Source organism: Fundulus heteroclitus, chromosome 19 (assembly GCF_011125445.2).
Source record: "Fundulus heteroclitus isolate FHET01 chromosome 19, MU-UCD_Fhet_4.1, whole genome shotgun sequence".
Taxonomy (NCBI): Eukaryota; Metazoa; Chordata; class Actinopteri; order Cyprinodontiformes; family Fundulidae; genus Fundulus; species Fundulus heteroclitus.
The window spans coordinates 15,933,544-15,955,478 of record NC_046379.1 but is presented as its reverse complement, the minus strand read 5'-3'; the positions used below and the strand labels follow the sequence as shown (position 1 = coordinate 15,955,478).

General features: G+C 38.5%; 1 protein-coding gene across 3 annotated transcripts in view; it reads left to right on the top strand.

The window, feature by feature from the left end:
* Positions 1 to 21,935, top strand: part of fndc5a (fibronectin type III domain containing 5a) — a 45,608-nt gene that overhangs the window by 21,779 nt on the left and 1,894 nt on the right. For 2 of the 3 annotated variants that reach the window (XM_021316186.2, XM_012862090.3), the window contains exons 2-5: positions 4,101 to 4,216; positions 6,966 to 7,158; positions 19,589 to 19,678; positions 19,769 to 19,902. In XM_021316186.2, coding sequence (XP_021171861.1) covers positions 6,981 to 7,158; positions 19,589 to 19,678; positions 19,769 to 19,902 — 402 coding nt within the window. In that variant the 5' untranslated portion in view covers positions 4,101 to 4,216; positions 6,966 to 6,980. Of the gene's footprint in view, positions 1 to 4,100; positions 4,217 to 6,965; positions 7,159 to 19,588; positions 19,679 to 19,768; positions 19,969 to 21,935 lie in introns of all 3 variants that reach the window. The other variant, XR_002428141.2, reaches the window with a different exon arrangement.

Genomic DNA, 21,935 nt, shown 5'->3' with positions numbered 1-21,935 from the left:
TTTTTTGTCTGTGTCTCTGCCCTAACACTACACACTCTGGACATCCATCAACATCTTTTTAATAGTTATTTCAGGTCAGCTTCAGGTTAGCTCATAAAATACATTGAGGATTTTACTTCTTTTAGCCACCAGTCCTGGAGCCTAAACAAATATTTTGAAAGTAAGACTTTTAGCTTGTTTAATCAAACCTGGAGATTGTTAAGCCACATAGTGGGACATCTTCATGTTGATATCTCATTACCTTTCACTTGTTAAAAGTACATGTTTTAATGGGAGACAACTTTTCCTTCTTGAAAAAATGTCTTTGGGGGGGAACCAAGTTTATATAAAATGACAGAATTATCTTCTAAGCAAATAGGCATCTGTCTGACATCTTAATGAGATGTTTTACTAATATTTATATAATCTATTAATTTGCAGCTGTATAAGGTGACACAGCTCTCACATTACCTCAAGTGCCTTTCTGATTGGTCCATCAGTCCCTTGTGATAACTCCCCATCTGGAAGCGTATTCTTTTGAGGAGCTAAGTTCGGGAGACATGGACCGAGCTTTTGAATCCATCAAAAACAAGACTTGTCTGACTGACTCAGGAGAAGGACTGATCATTGTTTCAAAATCTGTCTGTGATAAAGGTTTTGTTAAAGGACAGCTGATTAAAATGGCTAAAGCGCCCCAGAATATAAGCCTGTTACTCAACAATATTCATAGGTAGCTGTAGCACAGTGGGGGGGGGGGGGGGGGGGGGGGCATCTAAACCATGACAACTAGAACTGTATCAATAGTAGACACTTTAGGGGTGTCTGAATCGTAACACGTTTCCTAAATCCTTAAAGATGAGGATTGTAATGTGAATAGATAGGTGAGATTAAAATATAGGCTACATAAATAGTTCAGTTCCCACAGTGTGCAGAAAAACACGACTTTCTTATTTTTTTAAACAGCAGCTCAGTATGCGTAAGCTAAGTAATGGTGTCATGGACACAGAAACAAATATGTTCCAGAAAGGAGGACAGAGAATAAAGTGAGTGCCAACAGTCGGACGATAAGCTTCGTTTGTGATTCCAACAGTTTCATTTGGCTTCAAAGCCCCAGACGCCCGTCCTCCACGCTTACCAAGTAAACAGCAGACAGTAAACAAAAGCAAATCCACGACAAACATCCAAGTCCCCCCCTCTTTTTTACTGATGAAGAGATGCAGCGAGTCTCCATCCTGTCATCCGCCGTTAGTCGTGTCATTCATCAAAACGTCAGCCACGGGCATCGAGCAGAGGGGAAGCTCGAAACAAAAGAAAGGCAAAGCCTGCTTTGGATCGAGCTCCCTGTTTCTGAATGTACAGTATGTCCACGAGTGCTGGAACAGCCCATTGTCCTGTAATTACCAACTGTGAGGGTGGTGCGGCTCTGAGGGCAAGTGAGCGTTAACCTATTCAACGACTCATTGATTTCGTTTGATCGGTTGAGTAAGATTTATGACCCGTCAAAGGCCTCGGAGAGGCCTCGCTTAAAAAGTCCTCGTCTTTATTCACCTTTCAGCGCCACAAAACAAATATCAATCAAGGCTTAAAAGGAAGGACCCCGTGTTCCACTAGAACAGAGGCTTGCCAACGCTGCATAGAGATGCGAGGCTTAATGTAAAAAGACCCACACTGATTTGGACTTTCAGTCATTGTTTTTGTCGCATGTTTTAAAAGTCTAAGAGTTCATTAACGGCGCCCCGTTTTATAGCAGAACCTTTAACAGATACCTTGTTCCTTCCCTTAGCTGCAGGTCCTTTAATAATGGGATCTACACTCAGTTACCATCAGATGCGTGTAGCCTTGAGCTTCATAATTACAGACTCCGGGTCCCCAGCAGCTGAGGCCGCCGAAGAGCACCCAGAGTAACACATATTCTCACAGCTAATTACTTAATGGAGGCAAATTATTATTCGCAGCTCTCGAAGAGTGTGACCCTAATTAAAACGGAGGTGTGTGTGAAACTTGACACCAAGTTAAAAACACTATGCAGAGACACACACGTTTGTTTCGAAGTTGGAGGTATTCTGATAATGAGTCAGAAGTCGTTAGTTTCTATTCATGGGGTGTTTGTGTTGGAGCATTTCATTGCAAAGGCTTTCAGAGAGACGGAAAATGGTACATTTAATGAGGACTTGCCAAAACTATGAAGCGCGCAATCAAAACACAGTTTGGATAAACAAAAGAATGAAACGAATGATCGTTTTGTTACCTTGGCTGAATGAACAAAACCGTTCAGAAAGATCTTTTAAGGATTTCAAAAATGTATTATTTACAAACGAAGACAAAAGTGTTTAGAAATTAAACCAACACCCAAAAAATCTATTCTAAACCACATCTGAAAAAAACACTGTCAAAAAAGACATGAATCACTTTTATTTAATGGTTTTAAATATTGACAATTATGTCAAGATAGTAACCAAAGCTGCAGAAGCACACTTAAATAAACTTAAACAAATTAAACACTGGTTTTATAACATAGATAAGGCAATTCCCCCGGAACTTGAAGAACAGAGGGGGGTGAGAGGAGGAGCAGAACTATGACAAATCACGGCTCTTCGGAGCAAAAACTTAGAGTTTTTACAGGCCTGCAGCTTCCACAGAGATTGTTGTTACCCTTCTTTTTGTGAATACATAATGTATTGACTACTTTCAGGGTGGAAGGAATAAAAAAAAGGGTTTCTGATCAGGATTACCAACTATAATTTTAAGCGCTGCAATGTAATGACAGATGGCTCAACACAGGAGGGCCAGCACCTCTGGACAGGACTCAGCTGTGCACCCACATCTCAAGGATAACGGACACTCTTTTGAGCACCAAAATGTTTGTATTTTGGACAGAGAAGATAACGGGTTTGAAAAATGGCCGAAGGGATCCATTTACATCAAAAGAGAAAGAAACATTTTTGAACAGAGGAGGTGGCCTCAGATTTCAGCTTTCTAAAACATACTCATTCAACATTTAGCCTGACATACGGTCAGTTTTCAGCACATTCCCTTTTTTCATATTATTAATTACTTCATTTTTCGCTGTTTTGTGATTTTTTTTGTTGTTTGATTTTGGACTGTACATTTTTGGACTTTTGGACACATTTCTTTACTTTGCTTTTCAAAACTGTTCGAGACCAATGTCCTTTGTGTACATCTGTCACTGTAACAAAATCAATACAGACAATCACACCCGGACTTGTCCAGCTTAAAAAGATATGTTTTCAATAACAAAGTATTTTCATGTGTGCACAATGGGTCACGAGACACTACAAAAGCTGCGTTTGCCAAAAGGATTACAGCAAAGAAAAAAAATTAAAGACGCTCCAGGTTCGTTATAGAGGTAGTTTTAAATCTAGCAGAAAACAAAAGAACACTTTTCCCCTCTAATTATCTACAAAAGCATAGGAGCCAAATCTTTATAATTTATTTCTTTGGTCAATTAGAGTGTATTAATTAAAAAAGCTGTGTGTTGATGGTTTCATAGGCAAACATGATGGAAGTTTTTAGTATGATACAATTAAAGGACAGAATATAAGCAAACAACTATTTCTTCAGTATCTGACCTGTCAATAAAGTGAAAAAAGCTAAATTTGTGCATCTCTATAACCTGTTCAATGTTACATTTTGCTAAAATATTCTAATCAGGTCATCCTGAGCTCAAACTATCTCTGTGCCAAAACAAAGTCACCAAACATTTATGGCAGTTTTTGTGTAATCATTATGAATATGATCATCTTTGCTGTGTGACAAAATATTTGATCCACTGGTTACTGGAATATTTAAATTCTAGTGTAAACCTGCTGCTAAGACCTTTTAAATCTAAGCTTAGTGTTATAATATATATATCTACACAACATTGATCATATTGAATCATCCCTGCCGTAGCTAAGTCTCTGAGGATTTGTTTTTCCTGCTTCTGCTCCCCACCATGAATCCCAAACTCACATAATGGATTCTTCTGAGCCATTTATTCACACCACTGAGCTCGGCATCCCGCCACGCTGGTGGACATTACAGCAAACCACAGACACAGAGCTTTCTCTTCATATTACAGAGTGAACAAAAGGCTTTTCTTCCCGTCTCATTGTTTGCAGATAGCCTGTCGCCGCCAGTCAATGTGACCATCAGAGAGGTGAAAGCTAACTCTGCTGTGGTGTCATGGGACATCCCCGAGGGAGACCCAGTCATTGGCTTTGCCATCACACAGCAGGTGAGTAAAAGAACGTGTCGCACAGGACAACACCGGACAAAACCACGACAAAGTGAAGGAAATTGGTATTTTAGAAAGATGCTGATGTGTATTGTTTGTCCAGACCAGCATAAGATTGAACTCATGTTCTCTAACTTCCTTTTTGACATGTATTCGCTTCACATTTTTTTAAAAATAAAAATCCATAGAATAACCGGCAGAATATATAAAAGAGAGCCTCTGTCAGGGCGTCATCAGTCAAAGCAATAGTGTTTATTATTTGTGCATTGACGTTGCTTTCACTAAAACGCTTGCCTGTTCTTGTACAGAACAGCTTAAGACTTTGAGGAATTATGCCATCAATTATTCATAGAATTAGAAATGAAAAGGTGCTGTGGTGTTGTTCTCTTGCTCTATTAAATATGAGGCTGCAGCCGGATGGTTGTTCGAGTGAATGTTTGAGCAGGGTGTCCACGCAGATCGACAGCGCTTTCCAAAAATCATTGCACATTTAGCTGCCGTGCAGACACAAGTTTTGATGTATTTTATTGGGATTGTATGCCATAGACTCACACAAAGTGCTGCATATTGTGAAGTGGAAGGAAAATAAAACATTGGGTTCTGGGCAAGGTGGTGTGCATTTATTTTCAGCTCCTGTGAGTCAGTGGTTTCCAGAACTATCTTTCGTTGGGATAAAAGCAGCACATCTTTGGACTATAGCAGCTTTGTGCATCCAGAGATGACGATTATTGCCTATCCATCTTTGAAAAACAGCTCAAGTTAAGTGAGATTGAATGGAAAGCATCTGAGAGCATTACATTACATCATCACATGATGCTGCCACCACCATATTCCACCATGCAGTTGATTTTATGTTTAACATGATGTGCATTTTGCATGTTGGCTGAACATCTTATTTTGGTCTCATCTGAGCAGAACACCTTATTTCATCTTATTCCACCCTGTTCTCTGCATGGTTTGCTGCAAACTGCAAGTGTGTCTCTTCCTGCCCCTCATCCATAAAGGCCAGATTTGTCACGTGGATGAGTTGCAGTACTTCCGTCAACAGAGTCTTGCACATGAGCTGTGGAGCTCAGCAGTTCCCTTGGAGTTACCGCCGGCCTCTTGGCGGGTTCTCTGATTAATGATCTTATCTCGTCACGTGGACACATGTCTCAGCCTTTCAGTTTTTAAATGATGGGTTAAACTGGGATGGACTGGCAACATGTCCCACGTCTCGCCCCAATGACTGCTGGATCACCAGTCCCTCCCTCCACAGATAAGTGAATGTCAGCAATGGATTGATATATTAAACAGCATTTTGTGAGATGCTAAAAGCTTGAGATATTGTTTTGTAGTCGTTTCGCGCTTTAAACTTTTGCACAACTTTATCCCTGATCTGTCTGTTGTGTTTCTCGGTCTTCCTGCTGTTAGTTCACCAAAGTTCTCTAACTAATCTAACTCACCATAGTAGAACAGGTACAAAAAAAAAACAAGATGGAGTTTGCTTAATTCTACAGGGACTTCAACTGGAGCTCAAATGTGAGTAAGACTAAACCATTCGTCAGCCTGAAATAATCCTTCATGTTGGTTTAAAAACAAGCATCATGGCTCATAGCGGTGAACTATGGTGGACAATTGGAAAAGCTGTGGGGATCGTTTTATAGTGCACACAAACTCTAATGCAAGGAAATTTTAAATAAACATGGAAATGGGTCATTATAGGGACAGCAGGATAATAAACAAAAATATATGGATAAATCAACACAAGGAGGTTTACCAGACAAAAAAGTTCACTGTGGCTTTCTCATTCTCAGTCATAAATCCTGTAAAACAAGAAGAGAGTTTACACTACTGAAAGAATAATTTTACTCAGCTTCACATGTAGTGACAACAATTTTTTTCACAAACAGTTTCACTTTTTTTGCTCGGCAGTAACATGATTTGTTTCAGAAAAGAAGAAGGAATATAAGCCTTTTCCCTTTATGTGATCAAACCTTAAACTTTAATGTCTTATTGAGGGATTTAATCATGCAAAGCAAAGTAGAGCACCCTTTTGAGGCAGATGGAAAATTAGGTTTTCAAAAACTCTTTCACATGTAGAAACATCTGAAAAGTGTGGCATACAGTTGTATTTATTTAGACTCCCTGTGTGTGTGTGTGTGTGTGTGTGTGTGTGTGTGTGTGTGTGTGTGTGTGTGTGTGTGTGTGTGTGTGTGTGTGTGTGTGTGTGTGTGTGTGTGTGTGTGTGTGTGTGTGACAAATGCTTCAGTTAAATTTATTTTTAAAATGATCATTAGGGCTAGCAACAGTTGTGGCACCAGTCATAATATCAAAATGTTTTATTTTAGTATTAGATTTTTTTTTTACACCACTGAATACATGTTTTCATATTAAAGGCTAGACTTTTTTATTGTGAGGGTATGCTACTGCATTTGAAACTGAAACTAAGTTAAGTTTTTTAACTAACCACAGATGTCAACAAATTGTCCACATCTGTATCGGTTTTGTTGATGCGGTCTGGAAATCTTGATGGTGCCACTTTAATCAGTGGCAGAGATCTTTTCCCCCAGTTTATCAGTTTTGCAAACGAGGTGACATCTCTGCCTCTGCCAAGATACAAACATGAGATGATCCAGTCAAAGCCACACAAAAGCCCACCTGGCACTCAGCAGTTGTTCTTGGATCCTTCTACCTTTAAAAAGCTCATTTCATGTTCATTCGTGTCTTTGTCTAATCAACCAACCCATTTTGTTTCCTCCTCCGACAGAAGAAAGATGTGCGTATGCTGCGGTTCATCCAGGAAGTCAACACCACCACGCGCTCCTGTGCATTATGGGACTTGGAGGAGGAGACAGACTACATTGTGCATGTCCAGTCCATCAGCATGTCCGGATCGAGCCCGCTGAGCGAACCACTGCGCTTCCGAACCCCAAAGGAGGCCGAGACCCAGGCCTCTAAGAGTAAACAGCCACACGCAAATACACTCACTTCTCCGGTCATCCACACTTTAGAAGAATCGTGGAAAATCCTGTCTGGTCCTTTTTTAGGACATAAGTACGAAAAGGCCTTGGCCTTTGGACAAAGCAATGACAGGTTTTGCCTAAAATCAAATAGAAATCAATAGACACACAAAGCATGAAATGAAATTTCACAACAGACTGCTCCATCTCTCCCCTACTGACTTCAGCTAAGGAGCAAAACGCCCAACAGGGGAAGCATACTTCACTGTTTATTGATGTTTTTCTGCAAGCCCCACTCAGTATGCACCCCGCACAGCGCCACTGTAAACCAAAATAAGGAAAGGCATTTATCAGACAGAAAGAGGAGGTAGTAAGGAAGCTGTAAGGGGTGGAGAATCGATGTGCTTTTGGCTGAGGCACTGCTCCATCTATTCCCCCTCTCATTTACACTCATCTCTCATATGAGCTGCCACGATGCTCCACGGTGTTCGGAGCCAGAGGGAGTCTGAACTTCTGCTGTGGCAGTAAGTGGGCTGCCAGAAAACATGTAGAACATTAAAACAATCAGTGCTTAACACTGAAGAGACGTGCCGGCGACCACTGAGACCCAATTAACATAGAATGCGTTTTGTTACTCGTGCAGCAGGGGAAAATTTTGAGCAATCAGTCACTGCACAGAACGCAAATAAACACTTTTGAATTGGATCTCTTCCTGTGTTGTGTAAACACATGTTCCCGTTTTCGCCAATCCAAAAACACTGAATACTGAAAAGCACAGAAATGAAGAGAAATGTAGTTAAATACATACAAAAAATCTTTTTAAGAAGGCTGGTGTTTAATTTTTAAATGGTGTGACAACAAAGAATATATACTTAAATTTGTTAACTTCTAATGAAATGGCAGTAGGAGAAATGTACTTAAAACATCAGAATATAATAAAAGTAGAAATGTTTTCACATTTTACATATTAAAATAAAAAAATATAAAGTCAATGAGCCCTTGGGTTCTCATGATATTAAAATATCAAACTGGATTCAGACACCAGGAAAAATGCTCAATACAGAAAAACATATTTTTGGAGGCCCAGAGCTCTTTCTGATAAAGATCAGAAAAATCTAAACAATAAGAATATGAACAATATTTTATTATCTTCATTGATGCAAGATAAATAGGTAGTGGGTATGTGAGAAGCATTTGAGAAAACAATATAATTTAAACATGATAAAGAATTATTATTTGCATAGCAGTGTTAAAATATGTCCTTGAAGTACTTTAAAAGATAAACAAAGCACAAATAAGATGAGGCAAAGAACAAAGCCCTGTGGAACACCAACCAACAGAGTTATATAGAGAAAATTCCCAGTAGTAAATAACAAGCAAACCCATCCAGAATGATCCAGTTTAAGAGCTGAATCCAAACCTTAGACTAAAAGCTATCGAGAACCAGATTCATTTCAATCACATTGACCAACTCTTGTAGCAAAATATCTGTTTTCTCCATATCAAGCTAAAATCTTCCCCAAACAGACCCTAAAAAAGAAAGTTTGACAAATGGTGACTAAGATTCACCATTAAATTTTCTTCCAGATATTAAACTGTGCTCCTTTAATGCTCCCATTTGAGATGCACAAATTAAAGCTGCAGTAGGGAGTTTTGAGAAAAATGTGGACTTAAACTGAACATTTTAACAAGCACACCTTACTGGTCCCTCCCCCTTGCTCTTTGCTGTGCTGAAGCCCTCCCTTCACAGCTCCTCCCCAGCAGCGGAGCCATCCATGCTGCTCCAGTGTTTGTTTCCTGAGGAGGTGCCACTCAAGAGATTGGCAGATTCCCTGTAAAGCAGGTTGTTTCACTGCAGTTTCTCAACACTAGGTAGGGTTGTACGGGGGAGGGGATGTGAGAAGTGCGTACACAAGAGTGATTGACACTGCTAACAACCAATCAGAGCCAGACGGTCCTCCTGGCTCTGATTGGTTGTTTCTGTCCGGGAGTGGTTTATTTCAGCAAACAGCAGTAGGGCCACTGGGAGGAGCCAGGGGAACTTGATTTTTTTTTTCATAGATTATTTGTCTCACATTATACTGTCATGACATAGTAACAGTCTTAACAAATATCTAAAAAGAAAAATGTCTGCAGAAGTAACATACTGCAGCTCGTTAAAAAAGACCTTAAGATGGAAAGATTGTACTGATTGGGTTTGTAGAAAAATACATAAATCTATCAGCATAATAAAGAGAGATACTCACTACATCACTGAAGACTGTTTGGTTACTCTTTATATACCTATATTCATCTTATTGTAATATAGTTTGGGGAAATAGCTTTCCAACAAATGCTGGGTTAGAATTGTAACTATCAGATCATTGGTGTCCTTTTGCTCCTCTAGTTCATGAGCTACAGATTCTTCCTATCTATAACAGTTACCTTTCCCGTTTTTGTAATTTTGTTTACAAGATTTATGAAAGTCAAGGAAATATACCCAGACATTTCATCACTTATTTCAAGTCAAATTTGCAGATTAATTCTAATCCAACATGTCACAGTTCATCGCTCCATCTCCCAGCAGAGATCAGGTCTCAGTTCAACACAGAGCAGCTACATTTTGGAATGACTATTCCCTCGTAGCAAAAGACAGCCCTTCTGTGAAAGATTTTATTTTTTCATTTTCTTGTGTGCAACAAATTTATGATCAATTGAACAGGGATTGCTCTAGTTTTTATTGTTTGGATTATTCAGACTATCTCGGTGGAGGCTTTAGAAAAGACCACTGCCATTTTGTTTTCTTTTTTGTCCTTTCCATTTCCTGCACTGTTATGTTTTTTTATGCTATTAGATGCGGAGAGCAAACACTCGTCATTTGTTCGGCTGTGTTTTCTAACTAAGAGCAAACGATGAAGAGAAGTTTCAAAGAGGTTTCCAGCAGACTAATGGTAAACCATAACTTCTTAGATGAAACTGGAGGAACAGACCAGACAGGTTCTGTGACTTCAAACAGAACCTTGAAGTTGGAAATCTGTCCCAAACATAGAACCCTTTGGAAGTAATGAACTGTTTAATTACATTTGTAATGTTTATTTTATTAAAAAGGCATGACAGAAATTACTGTACTACATGCAACAGTCATTAAGTTCCTTAATTTTATTTAATTACTTATTTTTGTAATAGAGAGAACATTTTTGCTTATTTTGCTAATTGTGGTAAGCCTAGTCACTTACCATAACATATAGAAAATGCTGCTGGTTTTCCCACAACCAGAGGGAACCTGAGATCAAGGTCATTTATAGATTAATGTTCTAATTTCGAGGTAAATCAAATGCTTCATAATCAAGCTTGGCACTTATTTGTGATGGGGTCAAATGTATTGTAATATTTCTACCATGAAAACAGACCACAAGACAATGACTTTAGCCGAAATATTTGGATATAGAAGAAAGCCACTGTCTAAAACAATATAGACAAAACTTATCTGTAACACCAGCAACTCAAAATGACGGTGAAAAACAATATCTGCTAAAAATAAACAAGCCCAGCATAAACTATTGTTCCATCTAACAAACACACAAAACAGACTCCACGTAAGCGCACAACTGGACAAGTTGTTACTCAGTTTGAAAAATAATATATTATTGTTATAATAATATTAGGAATGTTAATTCATAGTAAATAATAAGATTGAAGTATCTCTTGAAGTTCCCAGAGATACTCCGTCTCTTCCTCTAGGGAGCCCTGGTCAAGATAATTGGTAAATAATATCTTATAAACACGGTTTGGGACTCATTGTTAAACAGATTTGGTCTTAGGCAGTATTTTTGGCTTGTTTTCACAAAATATTACAGCCTTATTCCAGTAAATCATATAATTCCCATGTAATAATTGACATGAGTAATTTAGTAAATAATCTGCCTGCACATAAAAATTCAGCAACTGAACCTGTATTTATTGACTGGAGACTGTGTGTTCATCCGGTTAAAAGTTTGAACTATTACCAAATCCCATTTGCAGTAATAAATCATTGCAACAGAAAAGAAAGAAAGATGCATTTCCACTAACTGAAAGCTAAAACCCCTGAATTCAGGATTAAGTGAAACATTCACAGAGCTGATTTGTCTCCGTCCAGATTAAACATTTCTGCATTCTAACACAAGCTAGTAGTGATATCTGTGGCCCAAAAAGCGAACTACAATAACTACAATGCACAATGGGAAGTTAAAAAGATTTCCACCACCACTGCTTTTCCCACCATCAAGGGCTGAGCCTCGACAGAGACCACCTCTTCATGGTTTGGCTCAGTACCAGTCATTCTCTCTCTCGTTTGCAGAGCTTTCTCAAGGATGTCTGTTTAATTAACTCAACTGGGTTGGAACAGAGGAGCGTTTTGTTGTGGCAGATGAGCAGGTTTTCTTTGAGTAAACATCTTGTAATTCAATTTGCTAAAAAAATTCTTGCTACAGTGGCATTCAAAGCCATGTTCATTTTAGAAATGACTGAGACATTGATCCAACTCAACTCTTTTGTGCGGCACTTTTCCAGCACAAATGCGAGTGGAAGGGATAGAAACGTGTACATAGAGACAGAAGAGCAAAAAGTAAAAAAAAAAAAAAGGCAGATAAAAGAAATGCTGAGGTTACTATATTTACTGTAGGTAGAAGATGTCTGCACACCTCTGTCAAAATGCCAGATTTTAGTGAAATAAACTTTTTGTACCTTTAATGTGATGTTTATTCTGTATAATTTAACTAAACACTAACAAATCTGTTGGAGGCTAAAGATTAAAAGATAAATAAGATGCTATAACCTGGTTGGCTTAGTGTGCAAACCCTTAAACAAGTGATTTTTCCAAATTCAGTCCATCAGTATCCCACGTGTGGACTTGTTAATATTTGCCCGCTCTGCCTTGCAAAGACTCCCTAAATCTCTCAGATCGTGAAGACGTGTCTTGTCCACAGCCCTCTTTGGGTAACTTCATGGATTTTCTGTAAGACTTAGCCTTGAACTTTGACTCGGTTATTGCAAACCTCTCATGAATCTATTATTTTGTTTGTTTTCATTCATGTTTGGGCTCACTGTGACGCTGGCAAATAAAAAAGCATTTTCCTCGTCAGTTTTCTAGCAAGACACCTGAGGGTTTGGGGTCAAAACGGCTGTTATTCAGAACTGCTCATAACTTCATCCATCTTTACAGAAAGTCTAGTTCGATCTCATGAAAAGTACCCCCAGGTCATGATGCTGCTGCCTCCACCATGTTTCGCTTTGGGTATTGTTGTTCCTTTGATGATGTTTTTTGCTAGGGTTTTTTTTCCCAGACATACTTTTCGGATTTCAGTCCAAAAAGTGTAGTTTCTTCAAAATAACACATTGTTCCTCAAGGTTTGAAAGACTTTAGACAAGTTTGGAGGTTTTATTTGGAAGAATGGGCTTCTGTATTTCAGGCCTTGTCCTTAGAGCAGACATAGGTAGAGCACGGAGGACTGCAGCTCCTTCAATGTTGCTTTCCATCTCTTGACAGCCCCCATGAACAGTTCCAGTCTCACATTTTCACCGGTTGAGAAGAAATATCCCATTTTAATAAAGTAGCTGTTGTCCGACATCATCTCTAATTATCTATTGTGTCATCTTAACACAATACAGGGGATTTTTGTGTGCGCTTCTCCTCGCTGATACCTTTGTACAATGAGATTAGTTTAATCTATTGTAACCTTTCGGCAAAATGCGGGTTTATCTACAGGATGCAAATGAGCAAATGTCAATAACATCCTAGCACAGCTCAAGTTCATCAGAATGTCTATAAGGTAATCAAAACATCCTCCAAACCATATCAGGTCAGGCACACTAATCCAGCCAGGCTATTGGTACCTTTTAATGTTCTTAAATTTCCCTCAGTAACAATTGTTTTTAGTTGAAAAATACAGGCTATACCACACTAAAAGTGTGAAAACATCTGAATTAATTCATACTTTATTGTTTTAAATTACAAAAACTTGTCATTTTCCCAAGGAGAAGGTAGGCTTTATAGCCACTCTGAAACTAATATGTTTTAGAATCACCTTATATTGTTTCTTGTTTATGTACACAAGCTCATTTGTGCAGCTCACTCAGAGACATGATAAATACTGTGAGTAATCACATAACTAGTGCTGTAAATCTGTGAAGCTCCAAGTGGAGTTGGTCAGCAGATTATTGTGTAGTCTATAGAATAAGAGCAGATCTGAGTGCAGCTGTTGTCTCCACGTGCTGGGCAGACATACTGAGAATAAAAGAGATTTTCACTGCGCTCCTTCAGCTGCTCAGTCTTCCTGTTCTCCCATATGACACTGATCTGAGAACAAGGAGCAAAGGATGAGCCTGAAATGCCAGATTACTCCCCGTCTTTTCTCATTTCATCTTTCATCGCAGGTTTAAGATACAAGAGATCAAAAGGAAAGAAAACTGAGGCGAAAAGAACCCCGCATAACGTGTATTCAATGCAGAAAGATGTGACGCTGAGTTAAGAGAAAGACAGACAGGGGAACAGGATGTGACTGATAGAGATGGGAGCAGGGGGAAAGGTGTAAATAAAGGGGGAATAACAAATCATGGCAATTAAATCCTGCCACCAGGAATGTTACTCAAACCAGATGCATGAATGTTGAAAAACGCACTGCCTGTGAACAAGACTGATCCGTCTCCTTGGATCTAATAAATGGGACACATCTCTCTGTGGTCCTGCAGTAAAAAAAAAAACACGAAGGAGCAAGGGTTTTTTTCTGTCACAAAGGACTTCCATCGTTATGCTAAGGCTTGAAGACTTGGCTTAAGTAAATGTTTTTTTTTTAGACACATTAGCTAAATTGCCAGAGTGCAAAAAACAGAATCCACTCAGGAATTTAAGCTTAAATTCAGTTGGACAAACAATTTCTTTCTTTGAACAGCAACATAGAATTCATCAATTGTCGGCCATTTATTGGTTCATTGAGCAAAGCTAAACCAATTTTGCAAATGTTTTTGAACGTTTTCTAATGGCTGATTACAACCCCAGACTTCCATGTATTTCATTAGATTAGGATTTTATGTGATAGACCAACAGGCTGCACATCTACCTGCTCTGCACATCTAAAAACTGTCAGTTTTTGCACATTTATAAAGTTTAAGTTATGAATGGAGGGCATCTGTAAAAATTAATTTTCAAGCTTTGCCACAGATTTTCAATTAGGTTTATGTCTGGGCATTGACTGAGCCATGCTAACACATTTGGTCTGAACTCATCCAGTGCTGTCGTCATGCTGGAAGGTGACCCCCGTCTCTTTCAACCTAACCTGTTTTCTTCCATGATTGCTCTTATCTCTGTTCATCTTCTGTGTGTCCTACATGGCTTGTGGCAAACTGCGATCAAATGTTACTCAGCAATGGCTTTCTTCTTGACACATTTCCTTAAAGTCCAGATCTGTCAAATACACAACCAATAGTTATCCTGTCAGCTGATTATCTCATCTGAGCATCTGTGTAGATCCTCTAGAGCAGGGATCCCCAACCTTTTTGAAACTGAGAGCTACTTCATCGGTACTGTGTCACACAAAGGGCTACCAGTACTGATCTTTAAACAAGAAGAGTCAGTGCTCAATAAATAAACATATGTGCAATGCTTTTTTTCTTAGATATTCTCACTTTTAAATCTATATAAATGTAAGTGTGATTACAAAAGTAGAGCAACAGACTAAAATAACATTTTAGAAGCAACTCACTGGAGGGTTGTGCTTGTTTTAGAACGGGCTTGAGGGCACCACATGTGGTCCTTGGTGCCAGGTGTGCCCCCCTTGTTGGTGACGCCTGCTTTATAGTCACCATGGGTCTCTTGCCGACTTTTCTTGATTCATGTTCCGGCTTTCCCTCTGACAAACTTTCATAAAAGTAAAAGCGGTATTTTTACAAGGATTAAATTACACACTGGTGGACTCTTAATTAGTTGTCATCTGAATGTAATGACACAGGATTTTATTTTGAGGTATCAGAGTAAATGGGGCTCAGTACCAATGCAGGCCAGACTTTACATTTTTATTTAAATGTTTTTTTTTGGTATAATGTTTCTCCAGGGCTGCATAGTGGGTAGTGCTGTTGGCTTGCAGCAAGTAGGTCCTGGGTTCAAGTCCTACCCTGGATAATATGCATGTTTGCATGTTCTCCCTGTGCATGCTTGGGTTCTCTCCGGCTTCCTCCCACAGTCCAGAAACATGACTTTTAGGTTAATTGGCCTCTCTAAAGTCTCCTTAGGTGTAAATGTGTGCGTGAATGGTTGTTTGTCCTGTTTGTCTCTGCGTTGCCCTGCGATAGTCTGGCGACCTGTCCAGGCTGTACCCCGCCTCTCGTCCATTGACAGCTGGAGATAGGCACCAGCAACCCCAAAAAAGTAATAAACAGCAAAAAAATATATATATAATTAATGCGGTGAACATTAATGGGCGTGGTTTGATCTTGAATTGCTTTACCAATAATATTTTGATGAAGAGGGCTATTAAGCAGAAGTGTGTACGAGGACTTTTAAAAGGTTATGTCTTTAAAATGCCTTTCAGAAAATGTATTTTTTTACAGAGCCCCTCTGGTGACATGGACAGATTTTTTTTTTTTTTGAAGATGTTAAATCGTGGCCACGACTTAGTAAATCGTGGCCACGCGTTACTAATGTGTGGCCATGATTTAACATCTTTAAAAAAAATTCTGTCCATGTCACCACAGGGGCTCTGTAATTTTTAAATAATTTAGACAAACTTTTTGTGGAGTTTGTACAAAGAAAATAAATTCATGCAAATGTTTTCAAAAACTTAAAACCGATCTAAAGCGGCCCGATACATGGCAAGCAGGTCCAAGTGAAACCATAATTAAAAAATGCATCATAAGTTCAAATACAGACACTGTTATTTGCTGCAAATGCAACTACTTTGCTTCACTTTCACACATTAACTGGTTTCATTTGGTCACAAATGTAAGATCCTAATAAGGATCCTAATAAGGAAAAATAATCCATTGTGACCTTGAAACAAATACTTGATTCCATAAATGCTTAGCTAATTCTTTAAATAGACATGTACTGTCGGTCAGGTTTGATTAAAAAAAATAAATAAAGAAACGAGCAGCAAACGGTGAAGTGTTCCAGGTGACCAGTCAGCCTTGTACGGCAGGCTAGCAGAAAGCATCAGGTGCCCTGGGCTGTTGTGCTTTGATTTTCTTAATAGAACGAAGCAGAGACCAATCGATTGGCAGAATTGCTTGTTGCTAAAAGCCAGTGGAGCGTGGGGAGCCTACACGCTGGGCCCTCCAAATGTCACCCGCTGCTGTCGTGTGAGTGGATGGAAAGCTCTCTGTGTTGCAGTAAACTTCAGGTCACACCGCAGTGCATAGATAAAGCTACACCTTTACTTCATCTCTAGGCGTCTTATTGCAATAGTCTTTTTTTTTTGTCACTAAATCTGAGTGGGAGTAACACTTTAGTTGAAAATCCTGATTGTTTTAAGCCTGCCCTTTTGCAGTAGTCCGCTGCTATTAAAGATGGAAACAGGAGACGATTTACTAAATGCAAAAACCAGAGGAGACTCCATTAATTGAAGAAACGTGTATAGTAAAGGACAGCTATAAGAGTTTCATTAAAATATCAGAATTTTGCTCAAAGTATTTTGCAAAGGTGTTAAAAAACCCTTTTGAGTAGGAATACGGGCCTTGAACAGCAGCTGCCTGGAAAAAGTCTGTCAAAGAAACCCCAACTGGATAAAATGACAGTACTGCAGTTCAGTAAAGCCGGCAGCGGCTCTACAACAGTGTGCAGTGACACTCTGTGAAGCTGCAGAGAAAACTCTTGGAAAAATCCCTGCAGAGAACAGAAGCTTGAAGACAAAAAAAAAAAAAAAAAACACTAAATAGTTTATGAGGAGCTGGCAGGCTCAGTGGTAATGGCTATAACTTCTCTATGTTATTAGGCTGAAGAACCTAATTCTTGTATTTTAGTTTATTTACATTATAGAGCTCCTCCACATATTTTGGAGTAATGTGAACTAAGGTTTTGGAAGTACCTAAAGAGAATAAGTAGATTAAAATGATGCAATCATCTTAGACATTGCAACAAAGAATTTAAAACTGGTTCAGATATTGATACATGAAAAAATATTTGCCTTTAATTTAAAAAAATTAAAATGGAAAAATGTTTCGCCTTTTATTCACTTTGGTTTTTTTCCTTGTTTATTTTATAGCTTTTTTTTCCCTGTGTGATTATCTAAATCAGGATCATTACAAGTCAAATGATATTATTGAGGCTTGAGATGTTTAAACATTATGCTTGTTTATTTTATGATGTCTGCGAGTATTTCTCACAATACTCTCGGGGGGGTCTCTATAAAAAAAAGGACATTTCATTTCCTAGATTTGAATACAATCTGACAGTTTAGGCTGAACCACAGTTTTATTTTCCCCAATACAACCATATGTTGTCAAGACCAGTTCTCAACATAAAACACGTTTACACATTCCTGCTTTGTGTAAACGTGACAGATAACAGCCGTCTATGTTTACACTCTCAAATTACTTCAAAAGTAATTACATTTTTCTCACATCATTTTAAACCAAGATATAGAAATTCATTCTCATATGTTTTTATACAACACACAATATCTCTATTAGAGAAATTCATCAACATCCATAATTATTCTGAACCTTCCCCCATTACTCTATTAGCTTATTACTACATGAGGAAAAAATAAAGACTGATGTTTAAAACTATTTAAAATCACAAAATAGTGAACATTTTGAAAACCTGCAGAAAGGCTCTTTTTAGCAACTACTGTATAGTCACTGTCAAAAGCAGCAGGTAGGCCTAATACACTTTTAAGAAATAATAAAATGACCGGGTTTAAACATTCCACAAAACCACAACAGATTCCCCACTCTAAGTATTTAATTTATTTTAAAGAAAAATAAAGCTAAAATGGAAGCTGTGTGGGAAAAACTACGTTTGCATAATGTTTCAATAGCACCTAAAACCACATAAGGAAGCAAAAACTCTGTGCTTCGACTTTATCGGTCTCTCAAATTGTTCTGGAGGAATTTTGCTTGACTCATCATTAAAGTGTTGCTTCACTTCGTTTAGGTTTCGAGACTTTTTTTTTTCAACACAGCGTTCTGTGTGTCCCAATATAGCATTTTAATAATTTATTGGATGGACTTTAAGGTTCACTTCTTTTCTTGTTCAGTAATCCTGTTATAGATCTACTGCAATATTTGGGATCATTGCCCTGTTGTATTGTGGTTACATTCAGTAAATTAGAATAGGTGGTCAATGAACCTGGTTTGTCAGATTAGAAGTAAATTTTAAAAAAAATACCATTTAAGCAGGTATCAAACACACTTATTAAGTCCATGTTTCTGTATATTTTTTTTTGTCTGATGTAAATCTTAAATGTTATGTTTTTCATTAGGTCTTAGCAGAAAATTGTCGTAATCATTAGAAAGGCTTGAAAACATCAGTGTGTCAGTAATTAATCCACATCTGTTTTTCCTGGTGAATTGAAAAACTGAAATAATATTTTTAATTACATCTGTAGTTCAGGCCAAGTATCAGTTATAAAAGTTGTCAAAGATGTTGTAAAACAACCAAATGCGAGTCATTGATCCTGTGGCTCAAAAACAAGCCCATTTCACCACCTCTCCTCCGTCGCGCTTGACAGCTTTTATAAGGTGTTGCGTTTCGTTTCCTACAAGCATTGACAAACTTTATCAACCAGTTGTTCATTCAGACAAGTTACAATAATAACGCAATCTTTTCAGAGGCACAGGTTTTGTCTTCCAGATAAGCCAAATAACTTACTCAGTCATTTTCTAATTGCCTTTTAATAAACTTAACCTTCACATAATAACTGAGGCCTTTAGAACCAGCGATGCTTTGAGGCTTTATTCTTTATGTTTTTTTCAGAGCACAGAACAATGTGACCTTGGGAACTGCTGTAAATGTTTCAACTTGTGAATAATATCTCACACTGTAGGATTATGGAGCGTAATTTGTTTTAACACACACATTGCTTCTCTAAGATCACTAATGAAGTCTTTCCTCCACGGTGTTGTGTTACCACACATACGAAGACAGCTTCTCTTTACAGAGGCCACTGCACTTGCTGCCGATCGGTAATGAAAACCAACAGGCACTTGTAGAGGGTCATGGTGTATAAGAGAAATTACCTAATCTCAAGAAAATCTGTTGTGGTGAGGGGAATATTAATGAATATGTCAACAATAAAACAAGGTTTAGGGTTACTTTTATTCTGGGCTTTAATGAAGTGACCTTAGCTCTTTTGATGAATAGCGTACACCCAAAGCAAATCTGTGTTATTAAAATGATTAATGAGAAATCACTGTTTCATTACTGTAGCAAACAGATTTCTTTTACGGCCAATGACCTTTTCCGTCCTGACCTTCTCAGACGAAGTGACCATGGAGGAGGTGGGTCAGTCGAGCCAGCTGAGGGCAGGAGAGCTCATCATCATCGTGGTCGTACTCATCATGTGGGCAGGTGAGAGCGGGCTTTGTTTAGCACGCCCACATCAGACACCATTGCTTTGCAGCGGCGAATAACGAGAGCTCCATCGATCTCTCCCTCTAGGTGTGATTGCCCTCTTCTGTCGTCAGTATGACATAATCAAAGACAACGAGCCCAACAACAACAAGGACAAAGCCAAAAACTCCTCGGAGTGCAGCACTCCTGAACACCCGACGGGGGGGCTGCTGCGCAGTAAGGTATAACCCACCCCTCTGCTCCTTCTCCTCTCCCCGGGTGCCTCCCCTCTCAGCGACGCTGGCCAGGTGAATGGTCCCGGGCCACTTTTAGACTTTTCCCACCGACACCTCATTAGCTTTCACTTAGCATCATGTGAGCGCCAGCTTCACGGCCTTGCCAGAAAAAAAAAAAAAACGCTGCTCAAACATGGCGGCATTGTGTGCATGGCCGCCACTTCCTGCATCAACAGGACTGATTTCTCATGATTCAGTCATGATTTCTGATACTGCAGCAAAAGGTTTTGAGTCATTCTTCATTTCTAAAGAGTCAGGCTTTCTTGTAACCTTTTAGTGTTGGAAAAAAAAACAAAGAATAAACTTTGAAATCTTACGATTGTTTGAGGATCTGTCGATCGATAGGACTTTAAAAATTTAACGTAGATCATCAGTTTGAATATAGCCATGTAAATGAGTAAGATTAATGATTTATCTAAAACATAAAAATAATAATGTGTCTGGGGGATTCTTTCCTCCCCGTTGAACAACATTTATTCCAAATTTAATAATGCAGGGAGATATTGTATACATTGTATACAAATAAGAAATAATTACACTTTAGTCAAGAATTATATGCAAAACCATCAGAAACCAGTAACCATTAAAGTCTAGGGTTTATTTTACTTATCAGATTACAGTCAATTGAATAATGATTAAAGTAAAAAAAAAAAAAATACCAACAATAATCTTTCTTTAAGAGAGGACAGGTTTTTTTATGAATGAAAACAAGAAATATTCCAAATATTAACTAAATTGAGAGACTTCTCGGCTGTTAATCTTTCCAAGCCAGCCGCTACTTTGCATTCAGAATCAGACCATACTAAAATAAAATTAAAAAAAGAAAATTAAGATGAATCTAGAATTGTCTGTGGTGAAAACAAAAAATATTTAACACAGTCAAGTCTGAACAGGGTAATTAGTCCTAGTTCTAATTCAGCTTCTTACAGGTTTTGGTTCTGGTCGGTTTATCTTGACTGAGTCCAACAACTCAGCTGCTTCAGACGCAGACAAATCCCAGGAAAGGGTTTGTCATGATGTACTGATCAACTAATCAAAAGCGAGCCATGTCCTGCTTCACAGCCAATAATGTATGTATGTATCCCGTATTTAACCAGGTTAATAACTCATTGAGATTAAATCCTCTTTCTCAAGAGAGACCTGGCCAAGACGGCAGCATAACACGTACAACACCTCTATAATACAAACCCAGCTGCATAAAACACATAACCAAGAGGTATCACATAATTAAACATTAGGGTGGTAGCAGAAGCAAAACGATCTGGTGTCTCTGTCCTTTAAAAAGGATTTGAAGTGCCCCAAGGTAACGAGAGATGATAACTTTAAATCCTTTTGTGTGTCATTCCAGGTAGCAAGGGCAGAAAATTTAAAAGCCTTTTCAGCCATTTAAGTTCGAACCTTTGGGACCTGCATCAATGTGTTGAGAGCGCAGACCATAATGGGCAACAGTTCTAGATAGAAGTGAGCATAAGTATTATAGGAAGACGGCCAAGAATACATTTATAGATGAAAACGTGCCAGTGATGGTCTGTGATTAGTCACAGACAGAGTTTTTGCTGTAGCATACAAAGTGCAGTGATGTATTTTATAGATACGGTTAGTCCTGAAACACAGGGCACAATGATAAACAGCGTATATAAATGCTGGGCTGAGGCGTTCATGAATAGCAGATCTCCATAATCCATCAGGGGGAGAATAGCTGAAGAAATCAGGTGCCTTCTGAGTTGGGGTGCGAAACACTTTTGGTTCTACAAAAAAATCCCAATTTAACTTTTTGCTTAGAAACCAGATTGTCAGTGTGAGTTTTAAAGGATAGATTCTTAACAATCAGAATACCTAAGTATTTGTAGCACCTGAAAACTTTGATTTCAACCCTGTGAACAGTTAATAGGAAGTGAATGAGAGGTGGGAGCTGCGTACCATTTGAAAATAGCATAAAGTTTGATTTTTCTGCATTTAAAACCATGTTAAACCCAGCC